We start from the raw sequence: 22,026 nt of genomic DNA, 5'->3' as shown, positions 1-22,026 counted from the left end.
AACCGGACCGTCCAGGTGTGAACTGCCCAGGGGCCGTGGCGGGAGACGTGGACGGACACATACCACACAAATGTGTACTGTAGACGCAGGTGTCAATAGATATGTGAGTGCGGGGGGGGAGTGGGCGTGCTCGCCCTGCGGTTACCAGCATGTGTGTTTGGGGAAGCAGAGGGGGTGGGGGTGGAGTGAGGAGGAGGAGGAGCCGCTCAGAATCAGAGAGGAAGGGAGACACCGAGGCCATGACAGAGGCTTTCTGCTGCTTCTGATCATCCCGGATCCTGGCGCTGAACCTCCGCAGCCGCTCAGGTGAGTGATCCTCCAGCGGGCCAGTGAGCTGACGCTCAGGTGCAATGCTCTGTGCATTCCCTGCAGGCTCTCGCCCTTCTTCACATCCCCCATCATGACAGCACATCCTGCTCCATGACAACCTCCGAGCCCCAGTGCATGGATTGCAAGCTCTTCTGGGCAGCAGCCGCCGTGTCATAGGGCGCCGGACCTTACCGCGCCATCCGGCGGAGCTTCGCCTCTTATTAGGACCCTGCGTAAAAAAAAAACGCCCCCAAAAAATAACGGTGAGGACGGCAGCGGATGTTTATGAGATTCAAACAGGTTGTTAGGTATTGATGGGGGTTGTCATAGGATGATAGGTGGAGTAGTAGCATCGACCACTCGCCCCCCAGCAGGTGGGCATACAACAGCGATGACGGCGCGCCATACAACAGCGATGACGGCGCGCCATTTTATGGGGATTTTTTTTTTCCATTAGTTCAAAAACAGCCAAAAAAAATCACAGCAGAAAATCTCTATAATTTATTTTTTACTGTATTTTTTTATATTTATTTATATATATTTTTTTCAATTATTTTTTTTATTATATATTTTATTTATGGGTTTTTTTTTTCAGTCAGATATTGTTTTATTTATTGTATTTTTTAATGATTTTTCCAGTGTTAGATTTTTTTTTCTTTTGTATTTAGCTTTGTAAATTTTATGATTGATACTATTTTCATTTACTAAAATAATATCACAAGTTTTATTTTAAACATTTCAGTTTTTTACAGATTTGTGTATAGTTTGTGTCACGGTCGCTGTGTATAGTTTGTGTCACGGTCGCTGTGTATAGTTTGTGTCACGGTCGCTGTGTATAGTTTGTGTCACGGTCGCTGTGTATAGTTTGTGTCACGGTCGCTGTGTATAGTTTGTGTCACGGTCGCTGTGTACAGTTTGTGTCACGGTCGCTGTGTATAGTTTGTGTCACGGTCGCTGTGTATAGTTTGTGTCACGGTCGCTGTGTATAGTTTGTGTCACGGTCGCTGTGTATAGTTTGTGTCACGGTCGCTGTGTACAGTTTGTGTCACGGTCGCTGTGTATAGTTTGTGTCACGGTCGCTGTGTATAGTTTGTGTCACGGTCGCTGTGTATAGTTTGTGTCACGGTCGCTGTGTATAGTTTGTGTCACGGTCGCTGTGTACAGTTTGTGTCACGGTCGCTGTGTACAGTTTGTGTCACGGTCGCTGTGTATAGTTTGTGTCACGGTCGCTGTGTATAGTTTGTGTCACGGTCGCTGTGTATAGTTTGTGTCACGGTCGCTGTGTATAGTTTGTGTCACGGTCGCTGTGTATAGTTTGTGTCACGGTCGCTGTGTACAGTTTGTGTCACGGTCGCTGTGTACAGTTTGTGTCACGGTCGCTGTGTATAGTTTGTGTCACGGTCGCTGTGTACAGTTTGTGTCACGGTCGCTGTGTATAGTTTGTGTCACGGTCGCTGTGTACAGTTTGTGTCACGGTCGCTGTGTATAGTTTGTGTCACGGTCGCTGTGTATAGTTTGTGTCACGGTCGCTGTGTATAGTTTGTGTCACGGTCGCTGTGTATAGTTTGTGTCACGGTCGCTGTGTATAGTTTGTGTCACGGTCGCTGTGTACAGTTTGTGTCACGGTCGCTGTGTACAGTTTGTTTCGCGCTGTCTTGTAGTCGGGCACCGTTACATGGCGTCTATCCCTAGGTCTATAGGAGCTGAGCGCCTCCTCTTGGGCCGCGGGGCCGGAGCTCCTCCTGTCGAGCCCCTGTATGATGCTGAACTATTGGGGTCCATTTTCTCCTCCCTTAGGTGCCGGGCTGCGTCATGTTTCTGCTGATTGGCTGGGATGAGTTATAGTGGTGGGGGGTGGGGTCGCCTGTGTCTGATGGGAGTAGTAGTCACTGGCAGTGAGGTACATACAGGGAGGCGCTCGTAGTAATGGCGGCAGAGGGAAGTGTCCTGAACTACTACTGCCAGCATGGCCTCACCACTGTGGATGCTGGGAGGTGTGGTATTAGTGGTGTCACAGTCATTAGTGTCCCCTCATCCCCCCCTGTGTGTCACAGTCATTAGTGTCCCCTCATCTCCCTGTGTCACAGTCATTAGTGTCCCCTCATCTCCCCGTGTGTCACAGTCATTAGTGACCCCTCATCTCCCCCTGTGTCAGTCATTAGTGTCCCCTCATCTCCTTGTGTCACAGTCATTAGTGTCCCCTCATCTCCTTGTGTCACAGTCATTAGTGTCCCCTCATCTCCTTGTGTCACAGTCATTAGTGTCCCCTCATCTCCCTGTGTGTCACAGTCATTAGTGTCCCCTCATCTCCCTGTGTGTCACAGTCATTAGTGTCCCCTCATCTCCCCCTGTGTCAGTCATTAGTGTCCCATCATCTCCCCCTGTGTCAGTCATTAGTGTCCCCTCATCTCCCCGTGTGTCACAGTCATTAGTGACCCCTCATCTCCCCCTGTGTCAGTCATTAGTGTCCCCTCATCTCCTTGTGTCACAGTCATTAGTGTCCCCTCATCTCCCCCCTGTGTAAGTCATTAGTGTCCCCTCATCTCCCCCCCTGTGTAAGTCATTAGTGTCCCCTCATCTCCCCCCCTGTGTAAGTCATTAGTGTCCCCTCATCTCCCCCCCTGTGTCAGTCATTAGTGTCCCCTCATCTCCCCGTGTGTCACAGTAATTAGTGTCCCCTCATCTCTCCATGTGTCAGTCATTAGTGTCCCCTCATCTCCCTGTTTATCACAGTCATTAGTGTCCCCTCATCTCCCTGTGTGTCACAGTCATTAGTGTCCCCTCATCTCCCCGTGTGTCAGTCATTAGTGTCCCTTCATCTCCCTGTGTGTCACAGTCATTAGTGTCCCCTCATCTCCCCCCTGTGTAAGTCATTAGTGTCCCCTCATCTCCCCCCCTGTGTAAGTCATTAGTGTCCCCTCATCTCCCCCCCTGTGTAAGTCATTAGTGTCCCCTCATCTCCCCCCCTGTGTCAGTCATTAGTGTCCCCTCATCTCCCCGTGTGTCACAGTAATTAGTGTCCCCTCATCTCTCCATGTGTCAGTCATTAGTGACCCCTCATCTCCCCCTGTGTCAGTCATTAGTGTCCCCTCATCTCCCCCTGTGTCAGTCATTAGTGTCCCCTCATCTCCTTGTGTCACAGTCATTAGTGTCCCCTCATCTCCCCCCTGTGTAAGTCATTAGTGTCCCCTCATCTCCCCCCCTGTGTAAGTCATTAGTGTCCCCTCATCTCCCCCCCTGTGTAAGTCATTAGTGTCCCCTCATCTCCCCCCCTGTGTCAGTCATTAGTGTCCCCTCATCTCCCCGTGTGTCACAGTAATTAGTGTCCCCTCATCTCTCCATGTGTCAGTCATTAGTGTCCCCTCATCTCCCTGTTTGTCACAGTCATTAGTGTCCCCTCATCTCCCTGTGTGTCACAGTCATTAGTGTCCCCTCATCTCCCCGTGTGTCAGTCATTAGTGTCCCTTCATCTCCCTGTGTGTCACAGTCATTAGTGTCCCCTCATCTCCCTGTGTGTCACAGTCATTAGTGTCCCCTCATCACCCCCCTGTGTCACAGTCATTAGTGTCCCCTCTTCTCCCCCCGTGTCACAGTTATTAGTGTCCCCTCATCTCCCCCTGTGTCACAGTCATTAGTGTCCCCTCATCTCCCCCCTGTGTCAGTCATTAGTGTCCCCTCATCTCCCCCTGTGTCAGTCATTAGTGTCCCCTCATCTCCCCGTGTGTCACAGTCATTAGTGACCCCTCATCTCCCCCTGTGTCAGTCATTAGTGTCCCCTCATCTCCTTGTGTCACAGTCATTAGTGTCCCCTCATCTCCCCCTGTGTAATAGTCATTAGTGTCCCCTCATCTCCCCCCCTGTGTCAGTCATTAGTGTCCCCTCATCTCCCCGTGTGTCACAGTAATTAGTGTCCCCTCATCTCTCCATGTGTCAGTCATTAGTGTCCCCTCATCTCCCTGTTTGTCACAGTCATTAGTGTCCCCTCATCTCCCTGTGTGTCACAGTCATTAGTGTCCCCTCATCTCCCCGTGTGTCAGTCATTAGTGTCCCTTCATCTCCCTGTGTGTCACAGTCATTAGTGTCCCCTCATCTCCCTGTGTGTCACAGTCATTAGTGTCCCCTCATCACCCCCCTGTGTCACAGTCATTAGTGTCCCCTCTTCTCCCCCCGTGTCACAGTTATTAGTGTCCCCTCATCTCCCCCTGTGTCACAGTCATTAGTGTCCCCTCATCTCCCCCCTGTGTCAGTCATTAGTGTCCCCTCATCTCCCCCTGTGTCAGTCATTAGTGTCCCCTCATCTCCTTGTGTCACAGTCATTAGTGTCCCCTCATCTCCCCATGTGTCACAGTTATTAGTGTCCCCTCATCTCCCCCTGTGTCACAGTCATTAGTGTCCCCTCATCTCCCCCCTGTGTCAGTCATTAGTGTCCCCTCATCTCCCCCTGTGTCAGTCATTAGTGTCCCCTCATCTCCTTGTGTCACAGTCATTAGTGTCCCCTCATCTCCCCATGTGTCAGTCATTAGTGTCCCCTCATCACCCTGTGTGTCAAGTCATTAGTGTCCCCTCATCTCCCCGTGTGTCAGTCATTAGTGTCCCTTCATCTCCCTGTGTGTCACAGTCATTAGTGTCCCCTCATCTCCCCGTGTGTCAGTCATTAGTGTCCCCACATCTCCCCCTGTGTCACAGTCATTAGTGTCCCCTCATCTCCCCCTGTGTCACAGTCATTAGTGTCCCCTCATCTCCCTGTGTCAGTTATTAGTGTCCCCTCATCTCCCCGTGTGTCACAGTCATTAGTGTCCCCTCATCTCCTTGTGTGTCACAGTCATTAGTGTCCCCTCATCTCCCTGTGTGTCACAGTCATTAGTGTCCCCTCATCTCCCTGTGTGTCACAGTCATTAGTGTCCCCTCATCACCCTGTGTGTCAGTCATTAGTGTCCCCTCATCTCCCCGTGTGTCAGTCATTAGTGTCCCTTCATCTCCCCCTGTGTCACAGTCATTAGTGTCCCCTCATCTCCCCGTGTGTCAGTCATTAGTGTCCCCTCATCTCCCTGTGTGTCAGTCATTAGTGTCCCCACATCTCCCCCTGTGTCACAGTCATTAGTGTCCCCTCATCTCCCCCTGTGTCACAGTCATTAGTGTCCCCTCATCTCCCTGTGTCACAGTCATTAGTGTCCCCTCATCTCCCCCTGTGTCACAGTTATTAGTGTCCCCTCATCTCCTTGTGTCAGTCATTAGTGTCCCATCATCTCCCCCTGTGTCAGTCATTAGTGTCCCATCATCTCCCCCTGTGTGTCACAGTCATTAGTGTCCCCTCATCTCCACGTGTGTCAGTCGTTAGTGTCCCATCATCTCCCCCTGTGTCACAGTCATTAGTGTCCCCTCATCTCCCCCTGTGTCAGTCATTAGTGTCCCATCATCTCCCCCTGTGTCACAGTCATTAGTGTCCCCTCATCTCCCTGTGTGTCAGTCATTAGTGTCCCCTCATCTCCCTGTGTGTCACAGTCATTAGTGTCCCCTCATCTCCCGTGTGTCAGGGTCATTATATGGCAGCCATGTGGCTTGTCGCCCTGCTCCTCCACGTCCCCACATTTCTGCTGTGTACAACCCTTTGTCAGTGAGATGGTTCAGTGCAAGTGACAACAAGAGGCAGAAAACCCACAATGAGGAGCATAGCGGAGACCGCCACGGACAGTACTATGGGGGCAACAGGGCGCCCCCCGAATATAGGAGGAGACCGAACCTTGTAAGTTATATCATATAGAGATATCTGCTGACTGTATCACACAGGATAGGATTAGATACACAGCTCAGCAGTCAGTATCACATAGGAGAGGATTAGATACACAGCTCAGCAGTCAGTATCACACAGGATAGGATTAGATACACAGCTCAGCAGTCAGTATCACACAGGATAGGATTAGATACACAGCTCAGCAGACAGTATCACACAGGATAGGATTAGATACACAGCTCAGCAGTCAGTATCACACAGGATAGGATTAGATACACAGCTCAGCAGACAGTATCACACAGGATAGGATTAGATACTCAGCTCAGCAGACTGTATCACACAGGATAGGATTAGATACACAGCTCAGCAGGCAGTATCACACAGGATAGGATTAGATACACAGCTCAGCAGACAGTATCACACAGGATAGGATTAGATACACAGCTCAGCAGACAGTATCACACAGGATAGAATTAGATACACGGCTCAGCAGACTGTATCACACAGGATAGGATTAGATACACAGCTCAGCAGTCAGTATCACACAGGATAGGATTAGATACACAGCTCAGCAGACAGTATCACACAGGATAGGATTAGATACACAGCTCAGCAGACAGTATCACACAGGATAGGATTAGATACTCAGCAGACTGTATCACACAGGATAGGATTAGATACACAGCTCAGCAGGCAGTATCACACAGGATAGGATTAGATACACAGCTCAGCAGACAGTATCACACAGGATAGGATTAGATACACAGCTCAGCAGACAGTATCACACAGGATAGAATTAGATACACAGCTCAGCAGACAGTATCACACAGGATAGGATTAGATACACAGCTCAGCAGACAGTATCACACAGGATAGGATTAGATACACAGCTCAGCAGACAGTATCACACAGGATAGGATTAGATACACAGCTCAGCAGACAGTATCACACAGGATAGAATTAGATACATAGCTCAGCAGTCAGTATCACACAGGATAGGATTAGATACACAGCTCAGCAGACAATATCACACAGGATAGGATTAGATACACAGCTCAGCAGACTGTATCACACAGGACAGGATTAGATACACAGCTCAGCAGACTGTATCACACAGGATAGGATTAGATACAGGCGTACCACACATGGTGCCCCAGTGCAGCTGTAATGTATTTTTATTTTGGGGCTGCGGGGGGGGTGTTATAGGGTCCCCCACACTCAGACCCCCGTGTACTGGCGGTTGCTGGCGGGTGTTCCCTTACACCCCATTACTAAGTTTCCCGGTAACTAAGAAACTGCAGAAGACGACGCGGTCTCCAGCAGTGAAGTGAATGTCGCCCGTTGCTATGCACGGCTTGTTGCTATGTAATTTCATCTTGTCATATACAGAGGCTATAGGAATCCTGTGACTGCAGAACCTCCTAAGGCTACATTCACACGTCCATGATGTGTTGCGGATCCGCAAATTGTGGGTCCGCAACACACCAGCCGTCACCCCCATAGAAATGCCTATTCTTGTCCGCAAGCTGCGGACAAGAATAGGACATGCTCTATCTTTTTGCGGAGCTGCGGACCCAAAATCGGGGCCGCGCTCCGCAATTGCGGCTGCAGACAGCACACTGTGTGCTGTCCGCATCCATTCCGTCCCCATAGAGAATGAATGGGTCCGCAAATGGAGCCTAATACACACCTCAGCTGCTGCAGAACCTCCTAATACACACCTCAGCTGCTGCAGAACCTCCTAATACACACCTCAGCTGCTGCAGAACCTCCTAATACACACCTCAGCTGCTGCAGAACCGCCTAATACTCAGCTGCTGCAGAACCTCCTAATACACACCAGCTGCTGCAGAACCTCCTAATACACACCAGCTGCTGCAGAAGCTCCTTATCCACACCTCATCTGCTGCAGAACCTCCTAATACTCAGCTGCTGCAGAACCTCCTTATCCACACCTCAGCTGCTGCAGAACCTCCTAATACTCAGCTGCTGCAGAACCTCCTAATACACAGCTGCTGCAGAACCTCCTAATACACAGCTGCTGCAGAACCTCCTAATACACACCTCGGCTGCTGCAGAACCTCCTAATACTCAGCTGCTGCAGAACCTCCTAATACACACCTCGGCTGCTGCAGAACCTCCTAATACACACCTCCGCTGCTGCAGAACCTCCTAATACACACCTCGGCTGCTGCAGAACCTCCTTATCCACACCTCAGCTGCTGCAGAACCTCCTTATCCACACCTCAGCTGCTGCAGAACCTCCTAATACACACCTCAGCTGCTGCAGAACCTCCTAATACACACCTCGGCTGCTGCAGAACCTCCTTATCCACACCTCAGCTGCTGCAGAACCTCCTAATACTCAGCTGCTGCAGAACCTCCTTATACACACCTCAGCTGCTGCAGAACCTCCTAATACTCAGCTGCTGCAGAACCTCCTTATCCACACCTCAGCTGCTGCAGAACCTCCTAATACTCAGCTGCTGCAGAACCTCCTTATCCACACCTCAGCTGCTGCAGAACCTCCTAATACACAGCTGCTGCAGAACCTCCTAATACACAGCTGCTGCAGAACCTCCTAATACACAGCTGCTGCAGAACCTCCTAATACACAGCTGCTGCAGAGCCTGCAGAACCCCCTCCCCGACTCCCGCCGCGGCGTACGCAGCTCTGCGGCAGTAGTGATGCTGCGGCCGGTGTCTTGCAGGAAGATGATCCGCCGGGTCCTGGAGCGCCCCTGCACGCTGGCCATGCTGATCGGCTTCCAGTTTGCCTTCATGGTGTACTTCACGTTCGGCGGACTGCGCAGCCTGGCCTCCATCTTCGGACGATCTTCAGAGCCAAACTTTGACTACAGCCAAACCCATGATGTCTACACCAACCTCACCCGCCTGCAGTCCACGCTTCATCCCAGAACGCAGGACGGGGCGCTGCTACCAGGGTGCCCGGAGAAGTCACCATATCTCTGTGAGTAACCGAATACTGCCCCCTATGGGGGAGACCCATCATCACTGCCTTAAAGGGACCGTCCAGAGATCAGGGTTGTATCCCACACATCCCTTTAAATGTCCAGCTGCTTGGACAATCCCTGTAAGACAACTATTACAGGCCAGACCATTATCCTTCACTGCGGGGGTGATATTTAGGCCCCCCTCCCCCTTCTTCTTTTCAGTGGGTCCTATAACCGTCACCTTTAGCCGGGTCCCCACTTTACGCCGGATACAAGATAAGAATCCTATGGTGAAGGCGGGAGGTAGGTACCAACCACCAAACTGCGAGTCCCGGCACAGAACGGCGGTGATCATCCCTCACCGGAACCGGGAGACGCACCTGCGACACCTGCTCTACTACCTGCACCCGCTCCTGCAGCGCCAGCAGCTCCACTACGGCATCTACATCATCCACCAGGTGAGCCACCTACCTGCCTCTACACAGTGCCACCTACCTGCCTCTGTACAGGGCCACCTACCTGCCTCTATACAGTGCCACCTACCAGCCTCTATACAGTGCCACCTACCTGCCTCTATACAGTGCCACCTACCTGCCTCTATACAGTGCCACCTACCTGCCTCTATACAGGGCCACCTACCTGCCACTATACAGTGCCACCTACCTGCCACTATGCAGTGCCACCTACCTGCCTCTATACAGGGCCACCTACCTGCCTCTATACAGTGCCACCTACCTGCCTCTATACAGTGCCACCTACCTGCCTCTATACAGTGCCACCTACCAGCCTCTATACAGTGCCACCTACCTGCCTCTATACAGGGCCACCTACCTGCCTCTATACAGGGCCACCTACCTGCCTCTATACAGTGCCACCTACCTGCCTCTATACAGGGCCACCTACCTGCCTCTATACAGTGCCACCTACCTGCCTCTATACAGTGCCACCTACCAGCCTCTATACAGTGCCACCTACCTGCCTCTATACAGTGCCACCTACCAGCCTCTATACAGTGCAACCTACCTGCCTCTATACAGGGCCACCTACCTGCCTCTATACAGGGCCACCGACCTGCCTCTATACAGTGCCACCTACCTGCCTCTATACAGGGCCACCGACCTGCCTCTATACAGTGCCACCTACCTGCCTCTATACAGTGCCACCTACCAGCCTCTATACAGTGCAACCTACCTGCCTCTATACAGTGCCACCTACCTGCCTCTATACAGTCCCACCTACCTGCCTCTATACAGTTACAGTGCCACCTACCTGCCTCTATACAGTGCCACCTACCTGCCTCTATACAGTGCCACCTACCTGCCTCTATACAGGGCCACCTACCTGCCACTATACAGTGCCACCTACCTGCCTCTATACAGTGCCACCTACCTGCCACTATACAGTGCCACCTACCTGCCTCTATACAGGGCCACCTACCTGCCTCTATACAGTGCCACCTACCTGCCTCTATACAGTGCCACCTACCAGCCTCTATACAGTGCCACCTACCTGCCTCTATACAGTGCCACCTACCTGCCTCTATACAGTGCCACCTACCAGCCTCTATACAGTGCCACCTACCTGCCTCTATACAGGGCCACCTACCTGCCTCTATACAGGGCCACCTACCTGCCTCTATACAGTGCCACCTACCTGCCTCTATACAGGGCCACCTACCTGCCTCTATACAGTGCCACCTACCTGCCTCTATACAGTGCCACCTACCAGCCTCTATACAGTGCCACCTACCTGCCTCTATACAGTGCCACCTACCAGCCTCTATACAGTGCAACCTACCTGCCTCTATACAGGGCCACCTACCTGCCTCTATACAGGGCCACCGACCTGCCTCTATACAGTGCCACCTACCTGCCTCTATACAGGGCCACCGACCTGCCTCTATACAGTGCCACCTACCTGCCTCTATACAGTGCCACCTACCAGCCTCTATACAGTGCAACCTACCTGCCTCTATACAGTGCCACCTACCTGCCTCTATACAGTCCCACCTACCTGCCTCTATACAGTTACAGTGCCACCTACCTGCCTCTATACAGTGCCACCTACCTGCCTCTATACAGTGCCACCTACCTGCCTCTATACAGGGCCACCTACCTGCCACTATACAGTGCCACCTACCTGCCTCTATACAGTGCCACCTACCTGCCACTATACAGTGCCACCTACCTGCCTCTATACAGGGCCACCTACCTGCCTCTATACAGTGCCACCTACCTGCCTCTATACAGTGCCACCTACCAGCCTCTATACAGTGCCACCTACCTGCCTCTATACAGTGCCACCTACCTGGCTCTTTACAGTGCCACCTTCCTGGTTCTTTACAGTGCCACCTACCTGCCTCTATACAGTGCCACCTACCTGCCTCTATGCAGTGCCACCTACCTGCCTCTATGCAGTGCCACCTACCTGCCTCTATACAGTGCCACCTACCTGCCTCTTTACAGTGCCACCTACCTGCCTCTATGCAGTGCCACCTACCTGCCTCTATGCAGTGCCACCTACCTGCCTCTATGCAGTGCCACCTACCTGCCTCTATACAGTGCCACCTACCTGCCTCTATACAGTGCCACCTACCAGCCTCTATACAGTGCCACCTACCTGCCTCTATACAGTGCCACCTACCTGCCTCTATACAGTGCCACCTACCTGCCTCTATACAGTGCCACCTACCAGCCTCTATACAGTGCCACCTACCTGCCTCTATACAGTGCCACCTACCTGCCTCTATACAGGGCCACCAACCTGCCTCTATACAGTGCCACCTACCAGCCTCTATACAGTGCAACCTACCTGCCTCTATACAGTGCCACCTACCTGCCTCTCTATACAGGGCCACCTACCTGCCTCTATACAGGGCCACCTACCTGCCTCTATACAGGGCCACCTACCTGCCTCTATACAGGGCCACCTACCTGCCTCTATACAGGGCCACCTACCTGCCTCTATACAGTCCCACCTACCTGCCTCTATACAGTTACAGTGCCACCTACCTGCCTCTATACAGTGCCACCTACCTGCCTCTATACAGTGCCACCTACCTGCCTCTATACAGTGCCACCTACCTGCCTCTATACAGGGCCACCTACCTGCCACTATACAGTCCCACCTACCTGTCTCTATACAGTGCCACCTACCTGCCACTATACAGTGCCACCTACCTGCCTCTATACAGGGCCACCTACCTGCCTCTATACAGTGCCACCTACCTTCCTCTATACAGTGCCACCTACCAGCCTCTATACAGTGCCACCTACCTGCCTCTATACAGTGCCACCTACCTGGCTCTTTACAGTGCCACCTTCCTGGTTCTTTACAGTGCCACCTACCTGCCTCTATACAGGGCCACCTACCTGCCTCTATACAGGGCCACCTACCTGCCTCTATACAGTGCCACCTACCTGCCTCTATGCAGTGCCACCTACCTGCCTCTATGCAGTGCCACCTACCTGCCTCTATACAGTGCCACCTACCTGCCTCTATACAGTGCCACCTACCTGCCTCTATACAGTGCCACCTACCTGCCTCTATGCAGTGCCACCTACCTGCCTCTATGCAGTGCCACCTACCAGCCTCTATGCAGTGCAACCTACCTGCCTCTATCCAGTGCCACCTACCTGCCTCTATACAGTGCCACCTACCTGCCTTTATACAGTGCCACCTACCTGCCTCTATACAGTGCCACCTACCTGCCTCTATACAGTGCCACCTACCTGCCTCTATACAGTGCCACCTACCTGCCTCTATACAATGCCACCTACCTGCCTCTATACAGTGCCACCTACCAGCCTCTATACAGTGCCACCTACCTGCCTCTATACAATGCCACCTACCAGCCTCTATACAGTGCCACCTACCAGCCTCTATACAGTGCCACCTACCAGCCTCTATACAGTGCCACCTACCTGCCTCTATACAGTGCCACCTACCAGCCTCTATACAGTGCCACCTACCAGCCTCTATACAGTGCCACCTACCAGCCTCTATACAGTGCCACCTACCAGCCTCTATACAGTGCCACCTACCAGCCTCTATACAGTGCCACCTACCAGCCTCTATACAGTGCCACCTACCTGCATATATACAGTGCCACCTACCTGCCTCTATACAGTGCCACCTACCTGCCTCTATACAGTGCCACCTACCTGCCTCTATACAGTGCCACCGACCTGCCTCTATACAGTGCCACCGACCTGCCTCTATACAGGGCCACCGACCGGCCACTATACAGGGCAACCTACCTGCCTCTATACAGGGCCACCTACCTGCCTCTATACAGTGCCACCTACCTGCATATATACAGTGCCACCTACCTGCCTCTATACAGTGCCACCGACCTGCCTCTATACAGGGCCACCTACCTGCCTCTATACAGTGCCACCGACCTGCCTCTATACAGGGCAACCTACCTGCCTCTATACAGGGCCACCTACCTGCCTCTATACAGTGCCACCTACCTGCATATATACAGTGCCACCTACCTGCCTCTATACAGTGCCACCTACCTGCCTCTATACAGGGCCACCTACATGCCTCTATACAGTGCCACCTACCTGCCTCTATACAGGGCCACCTACCTGCCTCTATACAGTGCCACCTACCTGCCTCTATACAGGGCCACCGACCTGCCTCTATACAGTGCCACCTACCTGCCTCTATACAGGGCCACCTACCTGCCTCTATACAGTCCCACCTACCTGCTTCTATACAGTTACAGTGCCACCTACCTGCCTCTATAAAGTGCCCCCTACCTGCCTCTATACAGTTACAGTACTACCTACCTGCCTCTATACAGTGCCTCGCACCCCTCTCTATACAGTGCCTCGCACCCCTCTCTATACAGTGCCTCGCACCCCCCTCTATACAGTGCCTCGCACCCCCCTCTATACAGTGCCTCACCCCCCCCCCCCCTTCTATTCTTCTTTCACAGTCAGGGAACTCAACGTTCAATCGGGCAAAGCTCCTAAATGTTGGGGTGAAGGAGGCCATGAAGGACGAGGACTGGAACTGCCTATTCCTCCATGATGTGGATCTCATTCCGGAGAACGACCACAACCTGTATATATGTGACCCCTGGGGCCCCAAACACGCCTCAGTCGCCATGAACAAGTTCAGCTACAGGTGAGGTCTGCAGGAGAAGCCTCCCACCACCAGAGGGAGCCGGCTGCACATGTCTTCACTTGTAAACCTGCAGTGAGGGCTCCCTCTAGTGGAGCCTTTGTAATCTGTATGCAGTGAGCTCCCCCTAGTGGTGATTTACTAGTACACAATATCATCATACAACCAGGGCCGTCTTTAATATTGATTGGACCCTGGGCAAGAATTCACTTGGGCCCCTGGATCCCGCTTTCCCACACCCTAGCCTGAACTCACGCTCTCCACCACAACACACGCGCGCACGCAATTTCACTCAGTTTTGTCTGCGATTGATAAAAAACGGAATGTTGGTAGCCAGACCCGAACCCGGACTTCTACACTGAAGATGGGGTTTGGGTTTGGTGTTCTGTAGATTTTATCTATGGTTGTGCGGCTGGTGGTGTTTATAGGGTTACTCCGGCTGTCGTTGTGGGCGTGGCCTCTACTTGGTGGAATTTACCTAAAGAAGGAAAATTACTGCTGTGTTTTTTCTAAAAGTGGTGAGTAAGGGGTTAAGTGCTGCTGCGGCTCCTCCATCTGCGTCTCCCATTAGTCTTCTGCCTCCTTCTCACCATCTGCCGGTCGTCCCGGACTCCCTCCTCATCGCCAATATCTCTTCTACCCACAGTCTCCCGTATTCCCAGTATTTTGGGGGGGTATCAGCTGTGACCCCCGAACAGTACATGAAGATGAACGGCTTCCCCAATGAGTACTGGGGGTGGGGAGGAGAGGACGACGACATAGCCACCAGGTACAGAGCCCCGTATCTAATCCTGTCCTGTGTGATACTGACTGCTGAGCGGTGTATCTAATCCTATCCTGTGTGATACCGTCTAATGAGCTGTGTATCTAATCTTATCATGTGTGATACTGTCTACTGAGCTGTGTATCTAATCCTATCCTGTGTGATACTGTCTGCTGAGCTGTGTATCTAATCCTATCCTGTGTGATACTGTCTGCTGAGCTGTGTATCTAATCCTATCCTGTGTGATACTGTCTGCTGAGCTGTGTATCTAATCCTATCCTGTGTGATACTGTCTGCTGAGCTGTGTATCTAATCCTATCCTGTGTGATACTGTCTGCTGAGCTGTGTATCCAATCCTATCCTGTGTGATACTGACTGCTGAGCTGTGTATCTAATCCTATCCTGTGCGATACAGTCTGCTGAGCTGTGTATCTAATCCTATCCTGTGTGATACTGTCTGCTGAGCTGTGTATCTAATCCTATCCTGTGTGATACTGTCTGCTGAGCTGTGTATCTAATCCTATCCTGTGTGATACTGTCTGCTGAGCTGTGTATCTAATCCTATCCTGTGTGATACAGTCTGCTGAGCTGTGTATCTAATCCCATCCTGTGTGATACAGTCTGCTGTATCTAATCCTATCCTGTGTGATACTGACTGCTGAGCTGTGTATCTAATCCTATCCTGTGTGATACTGACTGCTGAGCTGTGTATCTAATCCTGTCCTGTGTGATACTGTCTGCTGAGCTGTGTATCTAATCCTATCCTGTGTGATACAGCCTGCAGAGCTGTGTATCTAATCCTATCCTGTGTGATACTGTCTGCTGAGCTGTGTATCTAATCCTATCCTGTGTGATACTGACTGCTGAGCTGTGTATCTAATCCTATCCTGTGTGATACTGTCTGCTGAGCTGTGTATCCAATCCTATCCTGTGTGATACTGTCTGCTGAGCTGTGTATCTAATCCTATCCTGTGTGATACTGTCTGCTGAGCTGTGTATCTAATCCTATCCTGTGTGATACTGTCTGCTGAGCTCTGTATCCAATCCTATCCTGTGTGATACTGTCTGCTGAGCTGTGTATCCAATCCTATCCTGTGTGATACTGTCTGCTGAGCTGTGTATCCAATCCTATCCTGTGTGATACTGTCTGCTGAGCTGTGTATCTAATCCTATCATATGTGATACTGTATGCTGAGCTGTGTATCTAATCCTATCCTGTGTGATACTGACTGCTGAGCTGTGTATCTAATCCTGTCCTATATGATACTGACTGCTGAGCCGTGTATCTAATCCTATCCTGTGTGATACCGCCTGCTGAGCTGTGTATCTAATCCTATCCTGTGTGATACAGTCTGCTGAGCTGTGTATCTAATCCTATCCTGTGTGATACTGTCTGCTGAGCTGTGTATCTAATCCGGTCCTGTGTGGTACTGTCTGCTGTATCTAGGCCTCCTGTTCCCCTCCAGTGGGGGCAGTAGTGAGCAGGTCTGAATTGGCCCATCGTGGCCCCTGGATGACTGTATTCCTCTGGCGGTCTCCGGCTGCAGTCCCTCTCGCCTCCTGCAGGGGTCACTCTCAGGCCCTGAGTCTTGCCTGTACCCTTCCTACATTTCAGGGGCTGACCCGCTGTCTCGTCTGTTTCGTGCAGGGTCCGCCTGGCTGGCATGAAGATCGCCCGTCCGCCCGTGTCCGTCGGTCATTACAAGATGGTGAAGCACAAGGGCGACAGGGGGAATGAGGAGAATCCTCACAGGTGAGAACAACCACCCCCATCATCCAGCTCTGCTTACTGCACTACTACTAAGGGTAGGATTGATACTGTGAGTAACTTCTGAGAAGGTTCCCATTCACTGACAGCAAGCAGAGATCTTGAAAGCGAGGAGCAGTGTAGTTGTGAAGGCTGCGGGCGGCCGCAGGGAGATGAGGAGGATTACGCGCTTGAGCAGGGAAGACTAACGAGATTAGAGAGTGAGAGCTGGATGACAGATGAGGGGCCCTGCGAGCGCCACCCAGAGGGCTCATTCACACGGCCGCGCCGCATTCTGCGGTCCGCAAATTGCCGATCCGCAAAACGCGGATGTCGCCTGTGTGCCTTAGGCCCCCTGCACACGAACGTCTACTTCCCGTTGTCGTATTGTGGATCCGGAAATACACGGGTGTCGTTCCGTGGGCATTCCGCATCACCGATGCAGACCCATTCACTTGAATGGTACGGAATGGAAGCACGGAACGGAACCCTACAGAACTACGGAGCGACGGAGCGCTTCCCTGGGGTTCCCCCCCGTACTGCCGTTCCGCAAAAAGATAGAACATGTCCTGTCTTTTTGCGGAACAGCCAGATCGCGGACCCATTCAAGGTATAGTGGGTGCAGCTCTTGATGTGAGCTGTGTACAGGCATAGTGGGTGCAGCTCTGGATGTGAGATGTGTACAAGTATAGTATGTGCAGCTCTGGATGTGAGCGGTGTACAGGCATAGTGGGTGCAGCTCTGGATGTGAGCTGTGTACAGGCATAGTGGGTGCAGCTCTGGATGTGAGCGGTGTACAGGTATAGTGGGTGCAGCTCTGGACGTGAGCGGTGTACAGGTATAGTGGGTGGAGCTCTGGATGTGAGCTGTGTACAAGTATAGTATGTGCAGCTCTGGATGTAAGTGGTGTACAGGCATACTGGGTGCAGCAGCTCTGGATGTGAGCTGTGTACAGGCATAGTGGGTGCAGCTCTGGATGTGAGCGGTGTACAGGCATAGTGGGTGCAGCTCTGGATGTGAGCTGTGTACAGGCATAGTGGGTGCAGCTCTGGATGTGAGCTGTGTACAGGCATAGTGGGTGCAGCTCTGGATGTGAGCTGTGTACAGGCATAGTGGGTGCAGCTCTGGATGTGAGCTGTGTACAAGTATAGTATGTAAGTGGTGTACAGGTATAGTGGGTACAGCTCTGGATGTGAGCTGTGTACAGGCATAGTGGGTGCAGCTCTGGATGTGAGCTGTGTACAGGCATAGTGGGTGCAGCTCTGGATGTGAGTCATATACAGGTATAGTGGGTGCAGCTCTGGATGTGAGTCATATACAGGTATAGTGGGTGCAGCTCTGGATGTGAGCTGTGTACAGGTATAGTGGGTGCAGCTCTGCATGTGAGCGGTGTACAGGTATAGTATGTGCAGCTCTGGATGTAAGTGGTGTACAGGTATAGTGGGTGCAGCTCTGGATGTGAGCGATGTACAGGTATAGTATGTGCAGCTCTGGATGTAAGTGGTGTACAGGTATAGTGGGTGCAGCTATGGATTTGAGCTGTGTACAGGTATAGTGGGTGCAGCTATGGATGTGAGCTGTGTACAGGTATAGTGGGTGCGGCTCTGGATTTGAGCTGTGTACAGGTATAGTGGGTGCAGCTATGGATGTGAGCTGTGTACAGGTATAGTGGGTGCGGCTCTGGATTTGAGCTGTGTACAGGTATAGTAGGTGCGGCTCTGGATGTGAGCTGTGTACAGGTATAGTGGGTGCGGCTCTGGATTTGAGCTGTGTACAGGTATAGTGGGTGCAGCTATGGATGTGAGCTGTGTACAGGTATAGTGGGTGCGGCTCTGGATTTGAGCGGTGTACAGGTATAGTGGGTGCGGCTCTGGATTTGAGCTGTGTACAGGTATAGTGGGTGCGGCTCTGGATTTGAGCTGTGTACAGGTATAGTGGGTGCAGCTATGGATGTGAGCTGTGTACAGGTATAGTGGGTGCAGCTCTGGATGTGAGCGGTGTACAGGTATAGTGGGTGCAGCTCTGGACGTGAGCGGTGTACAGGTATAGTGGGTGGAGCTCTGGATGTGAGCTGTGTACAAGTATAGTATGTGCAGCTCTGGATGTAAGTGGTGTACAGGCATACTGGGTGCAGCAGCTCTGGATGTGAGCTGTGTACAGGCATAGTGGGTGCAGCTCTGGATGTGAGCGGTGTACAGGCATAGTGGGTGCAGCTCTGGATGTGAGCTGTGTACAAGCATAGTGGGTGCAGCTCTGGATGTGAGCTGTGTACAGGCATAGTGGGTGCAGCTCTGGATGTGAGCTGTGTACAGGCATAGTGGGTGCAGCTCTGGATGTGAGCTGTGTACAAGTATAGTATGTAAGTGGTGTACAGGTATAGTGGGTACAGCTCTGGATGTGAGCTGTGTACAGGCATAGTGGGTGCAGCTCTGGATGTGAGCTGTGTACAGGCATAGTGGGTGCAGCTCTGGATGTGAGTCATATACAGGTATAGTGGGTGCAGCTCTGGATGTGAGTCATATACAGGTATAGTGGGTGCAGCTCTGGATGTGAGCTGTGTACAGGTATAGTGGGTGCAGCTCTGCATGTGAGCGGTGTACAGGTATAGTATGTGCAGCTCTGGATGTAAGTGGTGTACAGGTATAGTGGGTGCAGCTCTGGATGTAAGTGCAGTACAGGTATAGTGGGTGCAGCTCTGGATGTGAGCGATGTACAGGTATAGTATGTGCAGCTCTGGATTTGAGCTGTGTACAGGTATAGTGGGTGCGGCTCTGGATTTGAGCTGTGTACAGGTATAGTGGGTGCGGCTCTGGATTTGAGCTGTGTACAGGTATAGTGGGTGCAGCTCTGGATTTGAGCTGTGTACAGGTATAGTGGGTGCAGCTATGGATGTGAGCTGTGTACAGGTATAGTGGGTGCGGCTCTGGATTTGAGCTGTGTACAGGTATAGTGGGTGCGGCTCTGGATTTGAGCTGTGTACAGGTATAGTGGGTGCAGCTATGGATGTGAGCTGTGTACAGGTATAGTGGGTGCGGCTCTGGATTTGAGCTGTGTACAGGTATAGTAGGTGCGGCTCTGGATGTGAGCTGTGTACAGGTATAGTGGGTGCGGCTCTGGATTTGAGCTGTGTACAGGTATAGTGGGTGCGGCTATGGATGTGAGCTGTGTACAGGTATAGTGGGTGCGGCTCTGGATTTGAGCTGTGTACAGGTATAGTGGGTGCAGCTCTGGATGTGAGCGGTGTACAGGTATAGTGGGTGCAGCTCTGGATTTGAGCTGTGTACAGGTATAGTGGGTGCAGCTATGGATGTGAGCTGTGTACAGGTATAGTGGGTGCGGCTCTGGATTTGAGCTGTGTACAGGTATAGTGGGTGCAGCTCTGGATTTGAGCTGTGTACAGGTATAGTAGGTGCGGCAAACCACATAAATAATATAATAATGCACTTAGTAAAGTAGATGCAAGCGTTATATATGGACAAAGTCCTCGCTCTGATATGATAATATCTGAGACACTTGGTCAATACATTTTGATCAAAACACATCTAAGCCCACCTACCAAGCGCCAAGGTGGTCTCAGGTCAGGCGGGTCCAACGCTAAACCTACCTAAGCCATTGGGCTTCTATGTTCAGGAGTGCAGGCGCCGCACATAGGTTTAGCGTTGGACCCGCCTGACCTGAGACCACCTTGGCGCTTGGTAGGCGGGCTTAGATGTGTTTTGATCAAAATGTATTGACCATATATAATAGTATGTGCAGCTCTGGATGTAAGTGGTGTACAGGTATAGTGGGTGCAGCTCTGGATTTGAGTGGTGTAGAGATGGGTTGAGTGGTGTACAGGTATAGTGGGTGCAGTTCTGGATGTGAGTGGTGTAGAAGTGTAGTGAATGCAGCTCTGGATGTAAGTGGAGTACAGGCATAGTGTGTGCAGCTCTGGATGTGAGTGGTGTAGATTTATAGTGGGTGCAGCTCTGGATGTGAGTGGTGTAGAGGTATAGTGGGTGCAGCTCTGGATGTGAGTGGTGTAGAGGTATAGTGGGTGCAGCTCTGGATGTGAGTGGTGTAGAGGTATAGTGGGTGCAGCTCTGGATGTGAGTGGTGTAGAGGTATAGTGGGTGCAGCTCTGGATGTGAGTGGTGTAGAGGTATAGTGGGTGCAGCTCTGGATGTGAGTGGTGTAGAGGTATAGTGGGTGCAGTTCTGGATGTGAGTGGTGTAGAAGTGTAGTGAATGCAGCTCTGGATGTAAGTGGAGTACAGGCATAGTGTGTGCAGCTCTGGATGTGAGTGGTGTAGATTTATAGTGGGTGCAGCTCTGGATGTGAGTGGTGTAGAGGTATAGTGGGTGCAGCTCTGGATGTGAGTGGTGTAGAGGTATAGTGGGTGCAGCTCTGGATGTGAGTGGTGTAGAGGTATAGTGGGTGCAGCTCTGGATGTGAGTGGTGTAGAGGTATAGTGGGTGCAGCTCTGGATGTGAGTGGTGTAGAAGTGTAGTGAATGCAGCTTTGGCTGTGACTAGAGTATGGCACAGGATAAGTAAATCCGGATGTGCAGTGGCGTCATGTGACCCGTCTCCTCTGCGTCCCCCCGCAGGTTTGACCTCCTGATCCGCACGCAGCGGATGTGGACTCAGGACGGGATGAACTCGCTGGCGTACACCCTCCTGTCCAAGGAGCTGGAGGGCCTCTACACCAACATCACTGTGGACATTGGCATGGACCCCAGATCCCAGAAGCCCCTGAGAATGCGGGGCCCGACCCCTCCACCGGTGAAACATCACAGCAATACCAGTGGCAACGACGGCGCCAGCCGCGGGAAACTAACCGTGTCCGTCCAGTCCGCCATCAACAACTCTGCTGCGCCCCCCGCTGCGGTGACGGCCCCCTCTAGAGCCACAGAGGCCCCCCGGGGACAGCGCGCCCCGGCTACAGACTCCCCGAAGAACAGGCCACCGAGGAGCCGGAAGAGTAAAACCAAGATCGCGCTGAGCGAGCCGGCAGACGCACAAAGGAGGCGGCAGAACCGGACGGCGGCCATGACAGAGGAGAGCGGCCCCGGGGCCACACATCTCTGAGCTCCAGGAACAAGGCTGGTTCATTCCACGGACGACCTGTAGGGTATCTATGGGGCACATGGGTGTCACCGCCACATCTGTCATGGTGGCTGGACTGGTGACCGACGCCAACGTGTGTGAGACCCCGCGCTGTCAATACCCCTCCCCCGGCTGATCTAAGAATGTCAGCTTCTACCCCAGCCGGGGGTCACGCCCCTCCCCCACCCATTGAGTGCCTCATTGCACAAGGAAATTCAGGATTCACTGTGATGGCGGCCATGGCGGCTCTGCCTTGTGGGACACGGGCACACTTCTCCAGGGCTGCGGGCGCTCCATGTT

The 22,026-nt window shown here is 52.2% G+C and overlaps 1 protein-coding gene and 1 long non-coding RNA gene across 3 annotated transcripts; one reads left to right on the top strand and one right to left on the bottom strand.

Annotated features, from left to right (window-relative positions):
* Window positions 1-158: 158 nt before the first annotated feature.
* Window positions 159-21,814, top strand: B4GALT3 (beta-1,4-galactosyltransferase 3). Of its 2 annotated transcripts, none has more exons than XM_040412422.1 (7): window positions 159-306; window positions 8,751-9,010; window positions 9,216-9,451; window positions 13,942-14,132; window positions 14,776-14,898; window positions 16,541-16,645; window positions 21,228-21,814. In XM_040412422.1, the coding sequence occupies exons 2-7, from the start codon at window positions 8,755-8,757 to the stop codon at window positions 21,706-21,708; spliced, it is 1,392 nt and encodes a 463-aa protein (XP_040268356.1). In that variant the 5' UTR covers window positions 159-306; window positions 8,751-8,754; the 3' UTR covers window positions 21,709-21,814. The 2 variants fall into 2 exon arrangements, with proteins under 2 accessions (XP_040268356.1, XP_040268357.1); XM_040412423.1 differs by having other exon boundaries at window positions 191-306; window positions 8,746-9,010.
* On the bottom strand, window positions 7,234-8,350 carry LOC120982366. The gene is made up of 2 exons (XR_005774882.1): window positions 8,303-8,350; window positions 7,234-7,458 (listed from the first exon to the last, which is right to left on the bottom strand). It is a non-coding gene; the product is annotated as an uncharacterized LOC120982366 (long non-coding RNA).
* Window positions 21,815-22,026: the final 212 nt, after the last annotated feature.

The sequence above is a fragment of the Bufo bufo genome, chromosome 11, assembly GCF_905171765.1.
Source record: "Bufo bufo chromosome 11, aBufBuf1.1, whole genome shotgun sequence".
Classification (NCBI taxonomy): domain Eukaryota; kingdom Metazoa; phylum Chordata; class Amphibia; order Anura; family Bufonidae; genus Bufo; species Bufo bufo.
This window is presented reverse-complemented; position numbering and strand designations above follow the sequence as displayed.